General features: G+C 52.9%; 5 protein-coding genes and 1 long non-coding RNA gene across 6 annotated transcripts; 5 read left to right on the forward strand and 1 right to left on the reverse strand.

Annotated features, from left to right (window-relative positions):
- The first annotated feature begins 87 nt into the window (after nt 1-87).
- On the forward strand, nt 88-1,322 carry LOC107314285 (dispanin subfamily A member 2b-like). Its single transcript, XM_015863375.2, has 2 exons — nt 88-399; nt 878-1,322. Exons 1-2 carry the CDS (start codon nt 187-189, stop codon nt 1,076-1,078), a joined length of 414 nt encoding a protein of 137 aa, XP_015718861.1. The 5' UTR covers nt 88-186; the 3' UTR covers nt 1,079-1,322.
- A 2,033-nt stretch (nt 1,323-3,355) lies between these two features.
- On the forward strand, nt 3,356-4,931 carry LOC107314288 (interferon-induced transmembrane protein 3-like). The gene is made up of 2 exons (XM_015863379.2): nt 3,356-3,584; nt 4,608-4,931. Exons 1-2 carry the CDS (start codon nt 3,405-3,407, stop codon nt 4,767-4,769), a joined length of 342 nt encoding a protein of 113 aa, XP_015718865.1. The 5' UTR covers nt 3,356-3,404; the 3' UTR covers nt 4,770-4,931.
- A 403-nt stretch (nt 4,932-5,334) lies between these two features.
- On the forward strand, nt 5,335-6,803 carry LOC107314287 (interferon-induced transmembrane protein 5-like). Its single transcript, XM_015863378.1, has 2 exons — nt 5,335-5,670; nt 6,419-6,803. Exons 1-2 carry the CDS (start codon nt 5,485-5,487, stop codon nt 6,572-6,574), a joined length of 342 nt encoding a protein of 113 aa, XP_015718864.1. The 5' UTR covers nt 5,335-5,484; the 3' UTR covers nt 6,575-6,803.
- Nucleotides 6,804-6,932: 129 nt separating this feature from the next.
- Nucleotides 6,933-8,418, forward strand: LOC107314286 (interferon-induced transmembrane protein 5-like). The gene is made up of 2 exons (XM_015863376.2): nt 6,933-7,832; nt 8,012-8,418. The coding sequence occupies exons 1-2, from the start codon at nt 7,656-7,658 to the stop codon at nt 8,228-8,230; spliced, it is 396 nt and encodes a 131-aa protein (XP_015718862.1). The 5' UTR covers nt 6,933-7,655; the 3' UTR covers nt 8,231-8,418.
- Nucleotides 8,419-9,445: 1,027 nt separating this feature from the next.
- PGGHG (protein-glucosylgalactosylhydroxylysine glucosidase) lies at nt 9,446-16,566 on the reverse strand. The gene is made up of 13 exons (XM_015863358.2): nt 16,221-16,566; nt 15,769-15,979; nt 15,043-15,478; nt 14,226-14,345; nt 13,949-14,080; nt 13,764-13,875; nt 13,383-13,455; nt 12,806-12,942; nt 12,077-12,210; nt 11,893-11,988; nt 11,587-11,684; nt 9,915-10,120; nt 9,446-9,746 (listed from the first exon to the last, which is right to left on the reverse strand). Exons 1-13 carry the CDS (start codon nt 16,474-16,476, stop codon nt 9,682-9,684), a joined length of 2,076 nt encoding a protein of 691 aa, XP_015718844.1. The 5' UTR covers nt 16,477-16,566; the 3' UTR covers nt 9,446-9,681.
- Nucleotides 16,567-17,714: 1,148 nt separating this feature from the next.
- LOC107314290 lies at nt 17,715-18,823 on the forward strand. Its single transcript, XR_001555323.2, has 2 exons — nt 17,715-17,889; nt 18,659-18,823. It is a non-coding gene; the product is annotated as an uncharacterized LOC107314290 (long non-coding RNA).
- The last annotated feature ends 147 nt before the right edge of the window (nt 18,824-18,970 follow it).

Below are 18,970 nucleotides of genomic sequence, written 5' to 3' on the forward strand. Positions count from 1 at the left end.
GGGGGGCACCCTCGGGGCCAGCGTCCGGCGTTCACAGGGGGCGGGCGGCCCTTTTTTCCCTCCCCCTCTCCCAGCCCTCCCCATCACCGGGCTGCGAGGAAACGAAACTAACTTCCTTCGTTCTCCCCTCCCAGCACCGCCCCCGAGCTTCATAGCCCCCAAGCCTCATAGACCCCGAACCCTGGGATGGAGCGGGTCCGCAATCCAGGTCCTGCGCTTCCACCGTACGAACCCCTGATGGACGGGCTGGACGTAGAGGGAAAGACCCGCAGCACGGTGGTGACGATGGAGACCCCCGTGGTGCCTCCTCCCCGAGACCACCTGGCCTGGTCGCTGTGCACCACGCTGTACGCCAACGTCTGCTGCCTCGGCTTCCTGGCGCTCGTCTTCTCCGTGAAGGTTGGGGAATGGGAAAGAGGGAAGGGGAAAGGGGAAAGGGAAGTGATGGTATCAGGGGTGGAGTGGGAGGGGGGCAGCTGCGGAGGACCTCGTGGGGCTCACGTTACTCCCCGACCCCAAATAGAATCGTGGAGCTCCAAAAGTCCCAGCCCTGGGTGCCCCGTGGACCCCACAGAGACCCAGGGACCCTTAGAACAGCCCCGTGGAGCCCTCAAAACCTCCAGTCTTAGGGGAGACCCCACAGAATCCTATGGATCTCCAAAAGCCCCAGCTCTGAGGTGCCCTATGATCTCCGCTGAGCCCCTGGCCCTGGTCAGACTCATAGCCCTCCCAGGAAACCCCTAATGCGGGGTTCTAGCATGGAACCCACAGCTCCACCACAGGATGCCCCATAGGCCATACAGAGCCCTACCAGGTTGCCCCATGCCAGGTAACCTCTCTTACCCAACCCCACTGACTTTTCCATTCATCTCCCCAGTCCAGGGATCGCAAAGTGCTGGGTGACTACAGCGGGGCGCTCAGCTATGGCTCCACTGCCAAGTACCTGAACATCACGGCCCATCTGATCAACATCTTCCTTATCATTCTTGTCATCGCCCTGGTTGCCAGCGGCACCATCGTGCTGGCCAACATCTTCAACCACCAGCAGCAACACCCTGATTTCATTGGACCCGTTTAACCCCGTTCCATGGGCAGAGCTTTGCTTGGGGCCATGCTTTCCTTGCTTCTTCCAATCCCCTCTGCAGTCACCATGTGGAAAAGCACCTTGAGACACCCCTTGCAGCCTGCAAATACTGGCTGTAGTGCAGACATTGCAGCTTGCCACCTCACTGCCTTTTTGTTATTGCTCCAAGTGCCTGTAAAAGCCCTAAGGGAAGCACCTCGTGTGTTAACAAACACAATAAAGGTGTCTTTCAGTTTTGTCTCACGGCTCTTCTTTATTTAGAGGATGGGGGTGGGAGCAGGGGAGTCTCCATAGTGATGCTATTGAACAATTGCCCCCTCTGGAGCATAATGGGGGTTATAGAATGATTAAGGTTGGAAACAGAACTCAAAGATCATCTTGTTCAACCATCAACCCATCACCACCGTGCTCACTGACGGTGTCCCTGAGCTCTGAGATGCATCAGGATCCATATGGGTGGTACTATGTGTGAGTGGGCTTCATTTGAAGAGGAGGAAACTGTGGGTGGGGTGGCCCCAAACACACGGCGCTGTGCTTCCCTGAAATGCTCTGATGGGAAAGTGAGATGATGATGCCTCTTCCCTCCTCTTTGGAGCTTTTCAGTGTCACAACACCATCCCAGCTTCAGGGCAAGGCAGAAATCACGCCTATGGCTCCAGCCATGTCCAAAATGACCCGGGAAAGGCCCCAAACACCCCACCAATAACCCTGAACAGAGCTGACCTGGCAGGGGTTCAGCAATGTGCTTGGCCTGGCTTCCTGCTCCCCAGCTCTGTGAGGGTTAGGGCCCCACAGGGCTGGATGAAGAAAGCCTTTCTCTTTATTTCCCCCTTGAAGAACAATGACTCCTGCCAAGAAGCTGCACTCATGGAGCAGGACGTCAGAAATCCTTCCTGCAAAAACACAACAGCCATTTGTTGCAGGATCCCTGGCAACCTCAGCCGGGTGAATCATCAATTCCTACCCTTCTTCCCGTAAAAGCAAACAGATATGTGCTGGATCATGTCCTCCCCCTCTCACTCCATCCCCACTGACCTCATCTGGCTGAGACCCCCCCACACACAAAATCAGGGGTGTTTTTATGCACCTCCCCTTTGCTCATCCCATGGGAGCACATCCCCAGCCCCAATGAGCCCCAATAAGGACTTTGCATGTCTGGATGCTTCCCAGGACCAGGCATTATCAGGCAGATAGAGGCTCTGGGGGATGATGCAGGGGCAGGGCAAGGGGTGCTCCCAGGATAAGGACAGACTGTTCCTCCTCCTCCTGCAGCAATTGCTCCAGGCTGCTGGCAGGTGCCCAATGAGCCTTGAACTCCCTGCTCCGCCAGCAGGGAGCAAGCAGTGGGTTGGGTTCCCTGCATAACTCACCCCCAAAAGACCTGACCCCAAAAGCAGACCCCAAACCCTGACCTCGTTTTGCAAGCGCTTTCCCCTCCTTGCTACCCCTGCATCTTCCTTTTTCACCCCCCCAACCCTGTGCTGCTCAGCTTCTTATTCCTGCCCACACCCCCAGGGCTGGTGGGGACTGCTGGACTTTGTCTCCCCGATGAGTTCCCATCCTATCATTTGTTCAGGTGCATAAACAAATAGAGGAAAATGTATGGAGGGGTGGTGATGCCAGCAGGATGTTCGCTCCAAGCTCATTAAGATAAGACAGCAATTAACCCCACATACAGCAAGAAGGGCACCCGTGGATTCTTGGTGGGCACAGCTGTGGGTCAGTGCTGGAGTTTGAGCGCAAAGCCAGTCCTTGAACACCCTCCTCCATTTGCACCCTTTCCCCTCTGTTCCAGCCTCTCCACTTAATTACCACCGTGACCTAATGAGCCCCATTAACTTGACAGAATGCCAGGAAAAGAGCTGATAGCTTTAGTACGAGCAGAGCACATGGGGCTGCACACAGGTGGTCCTTACAGCAGGGGGCTGATGCCCCAGGCATGAACCTTTGTCTGAGTGGGCCTCAAGACCCAAACTACATCTGCCATCATCCTCAATGCCCCCCCCCCAGGGGCCAAGCACACCCCACATCCCCCCCCCCCCCCCCCCCCCCCCCCGCCCCCTAAACACCTGCCCCAAGGGACTTTGTCCTGCACCATCGTGCCATACTTTACACTGCAGCTCTCAGATCACCATGCCCATGCTGGCACTGTGGGCATGAGGCAGTTCCCAACATCCCTAGAGGAAGCTTGTCTCTGGTAGGATGAGAACTGCCCACACCCTGGGGCCGGGCAGGGTGTCCCCACCCCAGCAAACCCTTCTGCTCACCTATAATAGGTGAGGCTGTAAGGGCACAGGTATTACAGCTGCCCTCCAGCACCATGCAGACCTACCCGCAGCACACCAGCATTGACATGCCTCCCTATGGGCAGAACGTTATCACCACTGTTCCCGTCTCGCCGCAGCCGCCCCCCAAGGATTTTATACTCTGGTCCCTCTTCAACTTTGTGCTGTGTAACGCCTTCTGCCTCGGCTTCTGTGCTCTCTCATACTCCATCAAGGTAAGGAAAAACTCAACCCAGCACTGCCCTGCTTACCTTTGAGCTCTGCCATCCATGTTGTGGCTCCCAAATCCCATCCCCTTTTGTTGCACTGTGACCCACCTTCCCCAATCCTATCACATTCCATATTTCCTTGTCCCATCCCATATTGCCCCAGATCCCTGTTTTATGTCGTGTCTCCCCTTCCCTCTTCTATTCCCAGTCCTATCTGTCATATCCCACATCTCCTCATTCCTTCCCATTGTGCCCCACTTTCCCCCATCCCTTTTAATCCTTTCTGTTCTATCTCACCTTCCCCCGTCTCAGTCCCATCCTATCTCCTCCCATAGTATCCCACCTTTCCCCCATCCCTTCTCAATCCCATCCCATCTTCTCTCATCCTGTCAATGTTGCCCCATACTTCATTGCTATCTCCCTTCCTCTGGCCACATCCATCCCTACCACTGTGCTCTATATCTAAACTTCCCTGACACCCACCTTTGGAGGACTATCCACCATCTTTGGGTGCTTTGCCATCTCCAAGAGCCACAGAAGAGGGTCTCCCAGTAGGCACAATAGTTTTGACTCCTCTAAATAATCCTTAAGTGAGCCCCAAACCCGCGGGCACCCTCCATGAAGCAGCAAATCCAGCTCCTGATCCTTTCCGCCCCCCCTGCTCCCAGTAAGGAGCAGCTGCTTCCCAAGTACTTTCCCTTTATTACCCTTTAAAGCTAAACACCCTTAACAATCACTCTGGGAGGAAAGGTCAATAGCTGCTAGAGCCCCAAGAAGTGCCATGCAGGCATGTTAGGATCACAGCTCTCCACCTCCAATAGGAGGAACGGGCAGCACAAGGCTGACCCTAATGACCTTTAGTAAGCCATTAAGAAATTGCTGTTCTGCTTCTGTGAGCTGTGTTTCCCACCAGGGTGGGCTTCCTGAGGGTCTGACACACTATGACTAACAGAGAGGGCGGTTGGGTGATAAGATGGATGGAGCCTTTGGTGTTTGGGGTTTCACCACCTCCCTTCTCCCCCTTTGCAGTCCAGGGATAGGATAATTGCCAAGGACTTTATGGGTGCCAGCAGCTATGGGAGTACAGCCAGGATCCTTAACATCGTTGCGCTCTGTGTGGGACTTGTCGTGACCATCATCTCCATCGTCCTGGTGTTTCTCTACCTTCCACTCTACTTGGTGCAGCCCTGATCTGGTCTGATGAAGAGGAGAAGCGCTGTGGGTCCCACTCTCCCCCTCCCATCTATCCCTGATTCCATCAGTGCACTGGTACCACCCCTGCTGAGGTGACTCTTCTTGGGATGAGCCCTTGGGGTGAACTAAAGACAAATAAAGCTTCTTCCTTGTTCTGTTTCTGTCTGGAAATGTTGTGGTTTCAGGGCTCAGGGTGTCGGGGCTGCCCCATAGCTGGAACAAGGTGCTTGGGCAGGAAGTGCCGTGTCTGTGCTGTTCAGTAATTCCCACCCCTGGGACTCCTAGAGGTGCTCAAAGCCACCAAACTTAGACTCGTTTCTGCATCATCCCATGCAGATGGCCGCAGCGGGGATGAGGAGCCCCATGCTCTCTACAATAGTGAACTGTAGGGTTCCACTCTTACTTTCCTTTCTTGCTTCCCAGCTTTGGCACTTAATTTAGTTTCTCGGAAACCGCTTTGCCTTTTTTCCTTTCCCCGCCCCGTTTTGCTCCCTGGCCCTAAGCAGAACTCTAAGGTCTCCCTGCGCCCACGCGGTCAGTGCCCCCATAGCCCGGGGGCTGAGAGGAGGGGGACGAGGCTCCGAGCCCAGGGGGGGCCGGCCGTTCCGCCTGAGCTCTGGGATCCCGGGGGCCGGCTCAGGGGCGGTGCGGGACTGAGTTTCATTTCTCGCGGAGCTCCCACCTCCCTCCCATCTCCGCTCCGCTCCCGGCCATGAAGCCGCAACAGACGGAGGTGAGCATCCCGCTGCACCCACCCGGACGGGGACCGCCCCTCGCCAGCGTCCCCGACGAGCAGCCCCGCGACTTCGTCCTCTGGTCCCTCTTCAACGTCCTGGCAGGCTTCGCTCTCACCTACCTCGGCTGCATTTGCTTCCCCTCGCTCATCTTCTCCATCAAGGTGAGATCCCTCTGTCCTCCGACCCGATGCCTCCTTGCCAGCTCATCCTGGATTCCCTCGACTCGGGGTCCCCCGAGCGGATTTCCCCCTAACCCAGACCCTCCGCTCCAATTTGATGGCCTCTGATTTGGTGGCACCCCACTATTCCTCCATCCAACCCAACTCTCTTATTTGGGGCTTTCTAACCCAGGACTACCCCCCAATCCACAATGTTCCCCAATGCATCCCAACAGAACGTGATTCCCAGTTTCGGTGCTGCCCAATTTGACCCCATCTAACTTAACTTGGGTCCCTCAACCCATAACCCACTAAATCTATAATGCCTCCTTACCCATCTGAACTCACCACGATCCTCCAACCCCAAGAACCCCAAACCAGTGCTGCCCAACCTGACCCCCCCCCAACCCACGATCCACCAAATCCACAATGCTCCCACCCCATCTCAGCATAGCACTATCCTCTGACACCAAGCATTAGATTAATGCTGCCCAAACTGAACACCCCAACCCCTATCCCACCTGATTCACAGTATTTATATACCCCTCTGAGCCTTCCAACCCAAGAACATGGGACTGTTTGCGGGCAAGTGGGCATCTTCAACCCCTGCTCCCCATAGGATCCCAGCAAAGCAGCCACGATGTCCCCACTCCACCTAACAGCCCCACAAAGCCAAGCTGGGCCCCTCACTTTCCTTCCCCCCATCCTGAAGTTGGGTCTTCCCCACTCAATCCTCGTTTGTCCCCCTTAGGCTCGTGACTGCAAAGTGCTGGGGGACATGGAAGGAGCCCGGCGATATGGAACCCGGGCCAAGGTGCTGAACATCATCTTCTCTGTGCTGATAGCCATCGGTGTGTTGTCCACCATCGCCATTGCCATCGTGCTCATCACCATGAACACCAGATAGATATAGAACTTCTACCACCATCTATCCCGCTGTCCTGTGCTGTGCTCACCCCCGTAACCCCTTACCAAAAGCGCATCCCAAGGAAGTTCTGCTTTGGGGAAGGAATGCAAAGCCCTGTCCCCTTGCTGCACGTAACATGGGTTCTGCTCCTGGGCCATGATGGTATTTAACCAAGCTACAATGTATGCGTGAATTGCCACTGTCACAAATAAAGCCTCCTGCTCACCAAGCCCTGCTCTTGTTGCATGATTCACAGCATGGATGGAGGAGAGTGACCCAGAGCACCTTCATGGCATCCTCCTCCACCCCCACTGCCTTGCCAGGCATTTCCAGCACAAGTCCTATTTTGTCCTAAAGATTCCAGCACAGCAGAAGGAGGAAACAGCAAATTTCCATGCTTTTCTGGCCATAAGCACCCCCATCTTCCTGCAAAGCCCCCATTTCCTTCCAGGGAAGTGTAAAGGGCTTTACTAGAAGCAGCTCTTTGGCATTTTAGCATTAAATTCCCATTTATTCCATTCTTTTGAGACTGGGAGAATAAGAAATGTGGAGCTTTTCCTAGCACTTGGCTTCATTACTGCAGGCAGTGCAGCAACAGCGATCTCACCTTATTGCTCTGAGCAGCGCATGATGACATAAACACATCCTCAATGACAGCAAGTTTTGCACAGGGGAAGCTCCAGCCAAGTTCAATGCTTTGTTCCCACTTCTAGGTGAGGGATTTCCCAGCCAACATGACCTGAAGGGTTTGGTGGAGGCACTGCTGCCATGAACTGCTTTGTGTCACGTCCTTAGGAGTGATGGCCACTCGGTCCCCACTCTGTCCCACAGCAGGGCTGGAGCCACCCATGCCCCAGCACAGAAGGAAGGCAGGCTCCCAAAACCAACTTTGTTTCTCCCAGCTTCCAGCCAAGCATTTCTGATAACCACAGTTTGGCAAGGGCTGTAATTTCTCTGGTTTATATATAGAGGAGCTGAGGCTGGGCTGGAGACAAGGACGATATAAAAGGGTCTGCTCAGCCCCACTCCTGCAGCCAGGCTGGTGGAGCCGGAGAGCTGCGGGGTGCCCCTCTCTGTGGCCATGGACACATCCTACCCACGGGAGGACTATCTGCCCATGACATCCCACAAGCGGGTCTCATCTCCCACCACCGTCACCTCTGCACCACTCCGTGACCACCTCATCTGGTCCATCTTCAACACCATCTACATGAACTTCTGCTGCCTTGGTTTCGTGGCTCTCGCCTTCTCTGTCAAGGTAAGACACGGCTGGGCCCCAAGCTGGGGAGTTCAGGGTTATAGAAGCATTAAGGTTAGGAAAAACCCCTATGATACCCAAATCCAACCCCAACCCACAGGACAGGCTGGAGGAAACTGGGAGGATGCATAAGGGTGCCCATGGGGAACCACCGCTGCTCCCAATCTCAACTCTTGCAGGCACGGGACCGGAAGGTTGCAGGGGATGTGGAAGCCGCTAAGAACTTCAGCTCCAAAGCCCGCTGCTACAATGCACTGGCCACAGCTGGCAGCGTGCTGCTGCCAATCCTGCTCGTTGCTCTGGTGGTCACCGGTGTCCTCCACCTCTCCAAGCTCGCCCAGGACTCCGTGGGCTTCTTCAGCTCCCAGTTTGGTGCCAGCGATGATGAGGACAAGTGAGCAGCGGGCAAAAGGGTGGCAAAAGCTCCTTTGCAGCCCTGCTGGTCCAGCCCTGCTGTGCCCAGCCCTGTGGCTCTTGGGGCAGCAATGTTATTTGTTGTGGTTATTTGGTGGTGGTGTATTGTTTTTTTAAACCTCTTCCTTGGTGCTTTATATTTAAGTCATTAAATCGTTTCACCCATCTCAAATCCACTGTGTGTGTGTGTGTGTGTGTGTGTGTGAACAGTGCTAACATGTGATATAACCCTTAAAATCACAAAACTATTAAAGTCGGTAAGACCAGCAAGATCATCTATTATAACCAAATGTGTTCTGTACACTTGGAGTGTCCCGGGTCACAACTAAGAGCCTTAATCCACATTGCTTTAGGGTGTGCCAGCCTGAAACAATAGGGAGGGGAGAAACTTCTTGGCTCAGGAAGGCGACAATTGGGCCAAGCAGACCTCACCCAGGTGGAGCTGAGACCCACCAACTCATTACAGCACAGCACAAGCCCCCATTATGCCCCTGGGCAAGGACAGAGGGGATCTGCCTGTGGTGACTGTGAGCCGGGAGCAATACTGCATCCCGCAGTACATCACACTTAACTCCAGATGAAACTTCCCCATAGCTCACAAAAAGTCAGAAAATATCCTCATCTTTCAAGCACGGCCTCAGCTTGGATCTCCCCAGTGCTTTGCAGTACTGCTCTAATGGCAAAAGCAGCCATCCACATGGAATGGATGCCATAGGGGACCACAAGCAGCGCTTTATCTCCCACTCCCCCCATGAGCAGCCCATAGGACACTTATCACAGGGCAAGGGGACAGAGGAGAGCGTTCGTCCCACCCCACAGCCACTGATGAGGGTCTGATGAAGAGCCAGCTCTAATTACAAGGCAGAGGACCAGCCATGTCGCCTCCCCTAAGCGATCCCACATGCTGAGCAGCCACAGGGCTTTTTATAAACTCCTGGAATTGGCTTAGAGAGCAGAGCAGGGAGCACCCTTCCTTCCCCTTGCTTGAAGCAATGTGTGCGGCTGGGGAATGCAGCCCTGAACCCACAGGGCCAGAATAACACCCAACTTCAGCCTTGCTGTTGTCCACACTGCCTCCAAAGCCCTATAAAACCTGAGAGCAGGAGGAGTGGAGCAGGGCATCCAGGGCTGAACGCAGCTCTTTGCATCTGGAGGCTGCTGTAGAAATTGAGATCTTTCAAGAATAAACAAACGGAGGATGTTTAGGAAACATGTCTACATTAATCATTTTCAGGCACTTGGCTTTGTTTGTGCTCCTCCCACTTCCCAGTGCTGCAAGTTCTGCAGCAGAAGCAATGCTCACAGTCACAATTAACAGAGCAGATAATTCCCTCAGCAGCTTCAGCATCTCATATCCATTAAGGGGATGGTGCAGGATGTCCACTCATCAGTACAGGTGAGTTTGATGCCCATCATGCAAACAAACCCTTGAGGTTCAAAGTCCTTCAGTGGGTGCCCTCTGGATGCATCCAGCTGCTGTGGGGAAGGAGATGCTCTGCCCTGGAACCAAAACAACACATGTGAGACACAGGAATGGCTTCTCTTTGTATTAACTTAGTTTTTAGCAAACATGCCCAAGCAAAGACTTCCTAAATAGCTGCAAAGCAGGAAGTGCTGTTTGATAACCTCAAGGTCAGTGCATAGAGTTAACCCTGGTAGAGGTCGCACCTTCATGAAGAGGAAAGCGCCGCCCAGACTCCTCCAGCACCACCTCCAAGGCAGGGTGAAGGGGACACTTAGTCACTCCAATCCTCATCTCCTCCTTGGTAATACTGAACTTCAGCTTGCTGCCCAAGTAGGAGACACCAGTGACTTCCAGCTTCCTGACATCACTGGGAAATGCAGGGTCAAAGCGGAGGCTGGTCTTTGTGATCCTGGAAAGACAGGGTAAGTCAGCTTTGCTTGCTAACAGCTTAATGGAGTAAGCACGCCCTGAAGTATTCCAGGGCCCTTTCACATCACCCCTAGGCAGAAAAAGTCCTAGGTGTATCCTAAAGACATCCAGGCAAATCCCAAACACACCTTTACTCATCACAGAACCATAGAATGGTGGGGTTGGAAGGGTTAAAGATCAAAGAAACACTGAGTGGTTGGGTTGGAAGGGACCTTAAAGATCATAGAACCATGGAATGGTTGGGTTAGAAGGGACCTTAAAAATCATAAAACCGTGGAGTGGTTGGGTTAGAAGGGACCTTAAAGGTTATAGAACCATGGAATGGCTGGGTTGGAAGGGCCCTCTAGTTCCAACCCCCCTGCTGCTGGCAGGATTGCCATTGATTAAATGTGGCACAAGATCAGGGTGCCCAAGGCCACAGGGATGAGGTGTTCACATCTTCAAGCATCTGTTAAAAGGCTACTCGGGTTGTCACTCCCCAGCCCAGTGCCCAAAGGTGTTTCTGTTCCTCAATTTAGAGTCTTGAGGTTGGATTTAAAACAACACAAAACCACACACACACAAAATCAATCATGGTTTTTTTTTACCTTCTGGTGATGCCTCAGCAGCAGCTCTGCGGGCAGAGTGTCAGGAATGCCCTGCTCTGGGATGGGGAGGGGAAGGAGTGCAAGAACAAGCAGTGGGCGGCAGAGCTGGCTGCAATCACCACTGAAATGCAGCCGTACAAAGAGCAAGTGTGGGCTCTGGTCCATGTACTAACACTGAGCAAAAGAACACCCAAATAGCTAAGGAAAGCAGCACAGTGTTTGCAGCTGGGGGGTTTGGGATGCACGCTCGGCTTCAGCAAGACCCAACCAAACCAAGAACAAGCAAAGCAGCAAAGCTAACAGCAAACATCTGCTCTCAGCTATGTGATGGTTGGGCTGAAGAGCTTTAAGTAGCAAAGAGGAATCCTTTCTCCCAGTCCCTGCCCCATGGGCTGTGCACAGGGATGCACACAGCTCCTTCTAAAGACAGGGAGCTGTGCTTAAGCTGAGATTGAGGCTTTCAGCTAGTGGCACAGCGTAAAAACACATCGTTAGGGCGAGGAGGCTTTGCTGGCAACCAGAAGGCTCTTCAGTCTGACCCATCCTCAATTAAACTCTAAGAATACCCTCCAGTGGCTACAACTTCAGGGCTGAAACCACCCAGCTGCTCCAGAGCTGAGGCACAGGCCTGAAATTATCTGAGCTTCCTGCTCGCACAGCTCCTGGGGCTCAGCAGGACATTTTCCCTCTTGTACAGATCTTATTTTTGGCCTTTTTGGCATGAGAACAGCAAATAATCTTCCCTGTTTTCCCGCTGCTTCAGCTGCATCACAAATTGTCCCCTCGGGGACATCCATAAGTGCTGGGTGTCACCATGAAAAAGGAACACCTGTGGCCAACCCCAGTACACGGGTCTCACCTGAACCCTGTGTAACCAAAGAGGATAACCTGCAAGAATCCACCCATCCCTGTCAAGAAGTTCACGGCTCCTGACCCATCCAAGTTCTCCACCCAGATCTGTTCCAGGGAGAAGAGGAAACAAAAAGACAGATGTCAGCAGTTGTGCTTTTTGAAAGCATCCAGAGAGGAGATGGAGTGAGCAACCACCTAACACAGTACAATATCCCAATAACCAAGGGGCCACAAGTGCTCTCAGTGAGACAGGGCCTGCTGGGGAGCAGACAAGACAGAACCAAGAGGCACTGGCCATAGGGAAGCAACAGACCTTGAAGGGCTCGGTGATGTTGTTGAAACACTTGTTCAGTTGGCCCTGTGCTCTCTCCATCTCCTTCAGCTCCAGCCAGCCCACTGCAAACATGCTCTGCAGGAGGGAGCAGAGTGGGTTCAGTGCCTACTGACATCGAATGGCTCAGATAGAAAGGACCACGTTGTGGGTGAGTTCCCCCTACCCAAGTCATGGCTGGCCCACTCAGCTCGGTGGCCGGCTCATACATCATCAGGTCATTCCTTCGCACCTCAGGGTGCATCGGGTGCATCAGAGGGAAGCCCAGCAAGACAACGTCAGCTTGTTTCACAGGCTCACCTGGGAGAAGGGATCGAAACTCATCCACACCACATACCTGCTATAGATAATTAACTCATACAGGGAACGGATCTGACACAGAATCGTAAACTGAGGCCAATAAAGTCTAGTCCACAGTGGGAAAGTGGTGAAATTTCCTTCTGAAGAGCAGGAGGACAGCTCAGCACTGCCATTCTAAAGGCAAATGACAGAGAAAAGGGGCAATAAGATGGGTGTGCTCTTCCTCTTGTATCAGACTTCGAGTAAAGAGAGGTTACAGAACATTCAACACTCAGCACTTGACCTTGGAAAGATAAACTTCACTGTCAGCAATGGGTTCGTAGCCACCATGTCTGCAGCCCAGCATCTCAATCTCTCAGTGCCTCTTCCTATCCTCTTTGTACCCCAAATTCTCAATTAGATGAGTCTTACATTGAGAAAGGATCCACCAAAAGGCAGAAAATAACACTCTGCAAATCAGGTTCTCTGTACTGGCAATACAAATGCTGCTCTGAGAGAGCCAATGCTTGAGGGTTTTGTTTCAGCCCTTTGTTCCTCTCTTCCAGGCTTAAAAAGAAAGAAGCAGACTTCTGAGCTGCTCAGTCCCTCTGCTCACCTGGGCTGTAACCATCATACTCAGGGTGATATTTCCGCTCTGCATCAAAGGGCACTTTGAGTTTCTTTGCACATTCCACCCACTCCTCTGGCACAGGGATCAAGAAGTCCCGAGCAATGCTGGCTGCAAAATTCAAGCTGAAAAGAAGTGAGGAACAGTGCTTCATGTCACAGCTGGGTGGCTGGGACCCCTTGGATAGAGAGAGGAAGAAGAAGGGAAGATAAGTTTGAACATTGCAAAGAGGAAGATTCCTAGAAAGAACACGAGATCAGAGTCTAATGACTTTCATTGCTGGGACTTGGACTTTTCAAATGACTAATTATTTAGACACGCCACACGCTGCAGGGAGATAAGCGCTGCTGAGAAGGGGAGTTCCTCTCTGTCTAACGTAGACACCTGAGGCATCAGATACGTCAGCATGGGAACACCTACTTCTTTTTGCTGATGCAGAGGAAGACAAAGGAAACCAGCTTGGACAGAGGTACGGAGAGAGAAGGAAGGTGCTTGATATCTCCTCCTCCTGCTAGGCAGATGAGAAGCGAGATGGGCCTGAGCCTCAATAAAGCACACACATTACCTCCGCTGTGCCACGGCGTTGGTGTAAGCAGAGTTATCAACCTGGTGGTGATACTCATCTGGAGGCATGACACCTGGAGGAGGGGAAGAGGAAGGGGACACTTCACTCTGCAGCACACCCAAGGTGTGTCTCAGGGAAGTGGCACGAGAACAGGAACACCCCCATTGTATTGATGCCTGCCCATGTTGACTCGTGTGGTGGGAATAGTGTTGGTATTATTGATACATGAGGTCTGACTCAGATCCTGAGAAAGGGCAGACCATTAGGCAGCAAATAGCTCATCCTGAGGGCATCTCCCTCACTTCAGGAAGTGCAACTTTTAAGTCAATAACTGTGTGCCTTTCCTTAGCTCCAAGCTCAGGTCCTTCCATTCAGAAGTACCTCGGATGTGGTAACATTGCTCCACCTCGCTCCACACCATCCTGCTGCACCAGTACTGAGCCACGGCTCTCACCAGCTCCCAGCCTCCATCCATCCTGAACAGCTTGTGGTCCTGGAAGGAGACAAAGGCAGGGAGCAGAAGGGAGATTCAACTGGGTCTAAACTGTGACAGACACTCTCTCTACCTGCGTGGTATAATAATACTGCTCAAAGGCCATCAGAACATCCCCAGTGATGTGAATCTCTTGGGCTCCATAAATCTCCTCAGGACAGACCTCCCGGCCGGTAGCTGCGCTCTCCCATGGGAACTTGGCACCCTGTTGGGAGAAGACATCCATGGAATAACTGAGTATGTCTTGAAGCAATCATCCTAGTCTACAACCTGCAGGCAAAACCCAGCTCACAACCCCTGGCTCAAGGAAAGCCTGGCTATCCCATTCAGCCCCATATTTCCATCCCTACCTTGTAGCCTTGCTCCTGCGCATTGAGTAGAGCTCCTTCCAACGTGCCAATCCGGTACTCCAAGATGGCTCGGGCAGCTTTGGGGTAAAACAGCAGGATGTTTGGGAACATCCAGGTGTCCTGGAAACATGCAGGCAAAGCAAAGTGGTAAGATGGGTTGGTAGATTAGCCAAATGATCAAGCCCACCCCCAGTGCTGAATGCTATGACCATGACTGTGCCACTACTTAAAGATGCTGTCAGATGGGTCTAATGCATGAGGCACTGGCTGAAGGATCTGATGGTTCAAAAATCACACCTTGCCAGGAAGAAAGCCAACAAGGCCTACAGGACTGTAAAGTCTTTCCCTATTGAAAGGCCAGACTAGGTAGGAGTCTCAACACCATCCAGCTGTCCTTCCTGCTCACATCACATATGACATATTCAGCTGCAGAACTGTGTGTACTCATTTGGTGTGTCTGCAATGAGAGCAAACCCAAACCTCTTGTTGGGGAAAACCCACCCAGACCAACTTGTTTATTGAGTACACACCAAACTTAACCTGAAAAGCAGAGCGTTCCCATAGCAGAACAAGTCTTTCTGCTCTTGCAGTAGTTCAGGCACAGCAGGGCTCGGTGCTGCCACCAGGAGGAGGTGGGAGGGTGTCGATTCATTTAAAGAAGCTAAAACTTGATGATCTTGCTGTAAACTAGTTGCTGAAGATCCCTTTGCATTGCCGTCTCTTGTGTGAGCAACCCAATCTGTGCTTCAAATTTTAGGTCCACAAAGGGATCAAGGGTTTCAGCCCCCAGGCAAACACCAGCATTGCCTCGACCCACCTGATCCCAGAAGACATGTCCCCAGTAGTCCTCTCCCTGTGTGCCATTGGACAAACCACCAGGGCTGATGCCGTGGAAGCGGAATCCCGACGTATCTTGGGGTGGGATGGCACTCAGCAGGTAATAGAGACACCCATAGACAGCCTGTCTCAAAGGCATTGGACCTTCCAGGTCCACACAGCATCCTCTCCACAGAGCAGCCCAGGCATGGGTATGGGAGGAATGCAGGGAGCCAGCAGCCACATGTGCCAGCCCTTCAGTGTAGCTCCTCTTGGCCTCCTCCTCGCTCTCAGCCACAGCAGTCAGGAACTCCCAGCATTGCTCCTGCTCCTCCTCATGCAAGGTGACAGCTTGAGGCACAGGAGTCCACAGCATGTGCACGGTGGGCTGGGGTCCCCCCTCCACCTCAGGAACCAGTGTTTGCCCATAGATGTAGCTGCAGGAGATGGCAAGAAATGGGGGAGAGCAAAGCAGATGGTACCATGCACACAGGATGGTTAGAGTAGAAATGACTTCAAAGCCCCCACAGTCCCAAACCTGCTATGAGCTGGGTGCCCCCCACCGGCTCAGGCTGCCCAGGGTCCCGTTCAGCCTGACTCTTACCATTTCAGTCTAGTTCTAACTGTATATATCCAATCTGTCTTCCATCTGAGAGCAAAGCAGCATGCTATAGCCTAGGAAGGACTTGCTCAGAGCTAAGCTCTTGTGCCCACAGCCCACACTCACTGTGCTCCATGGAAGTCTGGTCCTTGCTGCAGGTCCAAGTCCTGGCTCTTTGGCACAAAAGGAGCGTGGAGCTGCACAGTGATGGGCTGGCTGGTGCCAGCTGATCGTCGGATGGTGATGCTGAAGGCCATCAGGTGGACGAGGGAATGGTGAGCATAGATCTGGTGCGTGGCTGTGTAACTGGGTGACTGAAGCTTATGACTGAAGGTTCCTGTAAGTGCAGCAAGAGCCTTCTTAACTATTGGACCCTGATGTTCTGCCTTAGCCTCCCATTTCCACCAGTTGCTATTGGCAATGGAACTGCCTTTCCCAGGTTTGGATCCAAATATAAGTCTTGACTGGGCAATACTGTTACCACCCTTAATCTGACAGCAGTGCTGTATCAGTTTCTAGCCCTGTTAGAAAGATGTCACGTAGTTCACCTAACATAATGCTCACACATTGCCCTTTACCTGTCCGTGTGTTCAAGGTGAAGGTCTCAACAGGCATATCCCCACCATCAGGCACTATCATCCTCACGTGGAGCGGGCTGGGGATGTCAGCACGGTGTGTATCCCCTGCCGCCCCATTGTACACCCCATTGACATGGAGGATGTCACGGTACACACGTGTGCCCAGGTAAGCATTGGTCACTGTAGCAAGGAGCCGTGGGTCTGAGGGCAAACAAGTGGAGGTGAACACAGCAGGGTCCTCCTTGCTATCAGCCATCTCCAGCCTTGCCTTGCGTTCCAGGTGAAAGCCGCTGCAGTGGGGCCCTGTGCAGGGGAACAGCGGAAGTTGTTCAGCACAGAGAAGGAAGGAAATTACTTTTTTTTTTTTTAATATAATCCTCCCCTTCCTTACTGGTTAAACCAAACAAACTTGGTCCTGGAAGTCGGGTGTTTGCTTAGAGGAGCTGTGCTCAGCACTGGGCTGTGAGCTGAGCGAGGAGGAACCGAAAGAGATAAGTGGTTAGGCACAAAGCTATCCAGGAAATGCTGCTATCGTTGTGCTCCTGGCAGAGAGCCTCGGCGTTACACACCCTGAGGGATCATCTATGTCAGCAATCAATGACGAGAACCACACTTTGTCTCTGACTGCACTGTGACCCCCCCACCCCTCCATCAAACAAGGGGATGGAGAGCACAGCCCATGTGGCACACACAGGGACAAACAAAACTCATGGAGCAGAAAGATCTAAGGTCGGTTCCTCATGGATGAAGGGAGATGCAGAGAGCACAACAGCCAGATGCTGGACCTCTCCTTAGCAACCCCCTGCCTCTGGGCTGCTGCTCCAAGAGGATGATCAATCCTGTGCCAATGGAGTCAATACTGCACAGCTGTTCTAAGGGCTGCAAATCCACTGAAAGCCAATACCTGCCTCAAAGCTGCCATTGGTGTTCGGGAAGCAAACCCTTGGTGCAGCTCCTGACCCCAACCCCATCTGCACCACAGTGTTTTGGGACTTGTGAAGAGGATCACAGAGAACAAAGCAGCACTCCCAGCTCTGTGACTGCTGGCAGCCCTTCTATGGAGCTGTTTATAAGGAGAGAACAAAGCCAAGTTATTCAGCAAAGCAGGGACATGTTAAAGGGGAAAGGACATGACATTTCCCTCTGCACACCATGGGGACAAGAACCAGGCTGGAGCCTTCCAAACCCTTCTGCTACAGGGTCAGGGCAGGCAGAAAAGCTTCAGCTGGCAGCTTTGATGGTACACAAGTGGCAGGACTGACAATACCACATTGTGGCTTAGCAGGTATGGAAGTGATGGTTAAAGAAACCCACCCTCCAAAATAGGTTTGTTCTCCATCCAGAGACCTCTCTGTGCTGCCCTATTTCTTCCCCCTGGAGGTGGAGGAAAGAGGAAAAAGCATTCCAGGGAAAGGATGAAAACAGAGCCCTTTAGGAGAGCCCTGACATTTATAGGCTGCTGCAGCTCTCAGGAGAGCCCTGGGCCCCGTGCCCAGGGGTGACAGCAACAGGGCACGCAGCTGCAGCCCAGCAAGAAGGCACTCAGTGCGTCAGCAACATGCAGGGCTTCCAGAGGAGCTCCCGGCTGCTGGCTGCACTGCTAAGGGCACAGAGAGTCCCCCGGGCTGGGGTCACCTCCAAACCACCTGAGCACCCCGTTTCTCCTGCTGTAAGTAGCTGGTGGGGGACAACAAGGGGATGGGGGGAGAGGGAGGGAGCTGGGGTCACGGGTCAGCATTTCTCTTGGGAATATAAAGCAAGGTTTGTGTGTTTGGGGGGAGGTAGGAAGGAACTTTCAGAGTCACAGCCAAAGCGGATCCTCCTATTGAGCAGCCTGAAAGAAGGTGGCAGTGGTCCCCTACCAGTATAGGGCAATCCCATGCCATTATCCCCCCCCCCCCAAATCCAGGGGGCACTCACTCCCACAGCAACTGTCCTCAAGGGCTTGGGACCCCTTGAGTTTACCCCATTTGCACTCCCAAGGTCTGCCACCCTCAGGAGAGAGAGCTGCTCCCCAAGCTTGATCTCTTCTTTTAGGTGTATAAGAAACAAAAGGGACAGTACAAGGGGGTAAGCGCTACCCTGGTGTGCCAGGAATGGTAGAGGCCGCTCTTCTCTTCTCAAAGTCATCTGAAAGTCAGGCGCAGCTGCTTCAGCAATGCTGTGAGCTCAGGCCTGGGTCCCACTGACTGACAGCCACCAGTCGCTCCGATTCCCCAGCCAATGTATGACTGAGGAAGACAGAGCAATAGGAATCTACTCAGAGAGCAGCCAGTATGAGCTGCTGCTGGGGGGAGCTGCAGGGCTTACCCAAACTTCATCCTACATCCCAAAGGGGCATTCAGCTGAGCCCAGAAAGAGCAAGAAGAAGCACAACAGGTTGCATTAGACCCCACATATACAGTCTCTTCACTAATTTTTCCCTTTCCTGCTGGCAGGAACAAGCCATCGCAATGACTGTGATGTTCACATGCTTGCTGGGACCTGCAGCCTGGGTCCTGGCCCACGTGGAGCACTACAAGAGCAGAGCAGACTGAGAGCAGAACTGATAGCACAGATCTTCACCCTCTGAGCACGTTCATTAAACTCATGTTGGTGTGAAAGATCTGGCTCTGCTGGTTTTTCTTGGACCACGTGCTCCATCGCAGGAGAATGAGTTTGTTCTCTTTGTCTGGTGCCACACAATCTGACAGCTGAGCTAATGAAGGCAGAGCAAAATGTAACAGCCAATGGAGCGGGGAAGGAAAGGG

Source organism: Coturnix japonica, chromosome 5, assembly GCF_001577835.2.
Source record: "Coturnix japonica isolate 7356 chromosome 5, Coturnix japonica 2.1, whole genome shotgun sequence".
Classification (NCBI taxonomy): Eukaryota; Metazoa; Chordata; class Aves; order Galliformes; family Phasianidae; genus Coturnix; species Coturnix japonica.

Bases quoted from the DNA above. Each gene is read 5' to 3' on its own strand.
- LOC107314285 (XM_015863375.2), top strand. From the start codon at position 187: ATGGAGCGGGTCCGCAATCCAGGTCCTGCGCTTCCACCGTACGAACCC. The intron at 400-877 runs GTTGGGGAATGG...TCATCTCCCCAG, and splicing joins CGCTCGTCTTCTCCGTGAAG to TCCAGGGATCGCAAAGTGCT.
- LOC107314288 (XM_015863379.2), top strand. From the start codon at position 3,405: ATGCAGACCTACCCGCAGCACACCAGCATTGACATGCCTCCCTATGGG. The intron at 3,585-4,607 runs GTAAGGAAAAAC...CCCCCTTTGCAG, and splicing joins CTCTCTCATACTCCATCAAG to TCCAGGGATAGGATAATTGC.
- LOC107314287 (XM_015863378.1), top strand. From the start codon at position 5,485: ATGAAGCCGCAACAGACGGAGGTGAGCATCCCGCTGCACCCACCCGGA. The intron at 5,671-6,418 runs GTGAGATCCCTC...TGTCCCCCTTAG, and splicing joins CGCTCATCTTCTCCATCAAG to GCTCGTGACTGCAAAGTGCT.
- LOC107314286 (XM_015863376.2), top strand. From the start codon at position 7,656: ATGGACACATCCTACCCACGGGAGGACTATCTGCCCATGACATCCCAC. The intron at 7,833-8,011 runs GTAAGACACGGC...CAACTCTTGCAG, and splicing joins CTCTCGCCTTCTCTGTCAAG to GCACGGGACCGGAAGGTTGC.
- PGGHG (XM_015863358.2), bottom strand. From the start codon at position 16,476: ATGGCTGATAGCAAGGAGGACCCTGCTGTGTTCACCTCCACTTGTTTG. The intron at 14,346-15,042 runs GTGGGTCGAGGC...GCATGTTTCCAG, and splicing joins GACATGTCTTCTGGGATCAG to GACACCTGGATGTTCCCAAA. The intron at 12,211-12,805 runs GTGAGCAGAGGG...CCCTTCTCCCAG, and splicing joins GTATGATGGTTACAGCCCAG to GTGAGCCTGTGAAACAAGCT.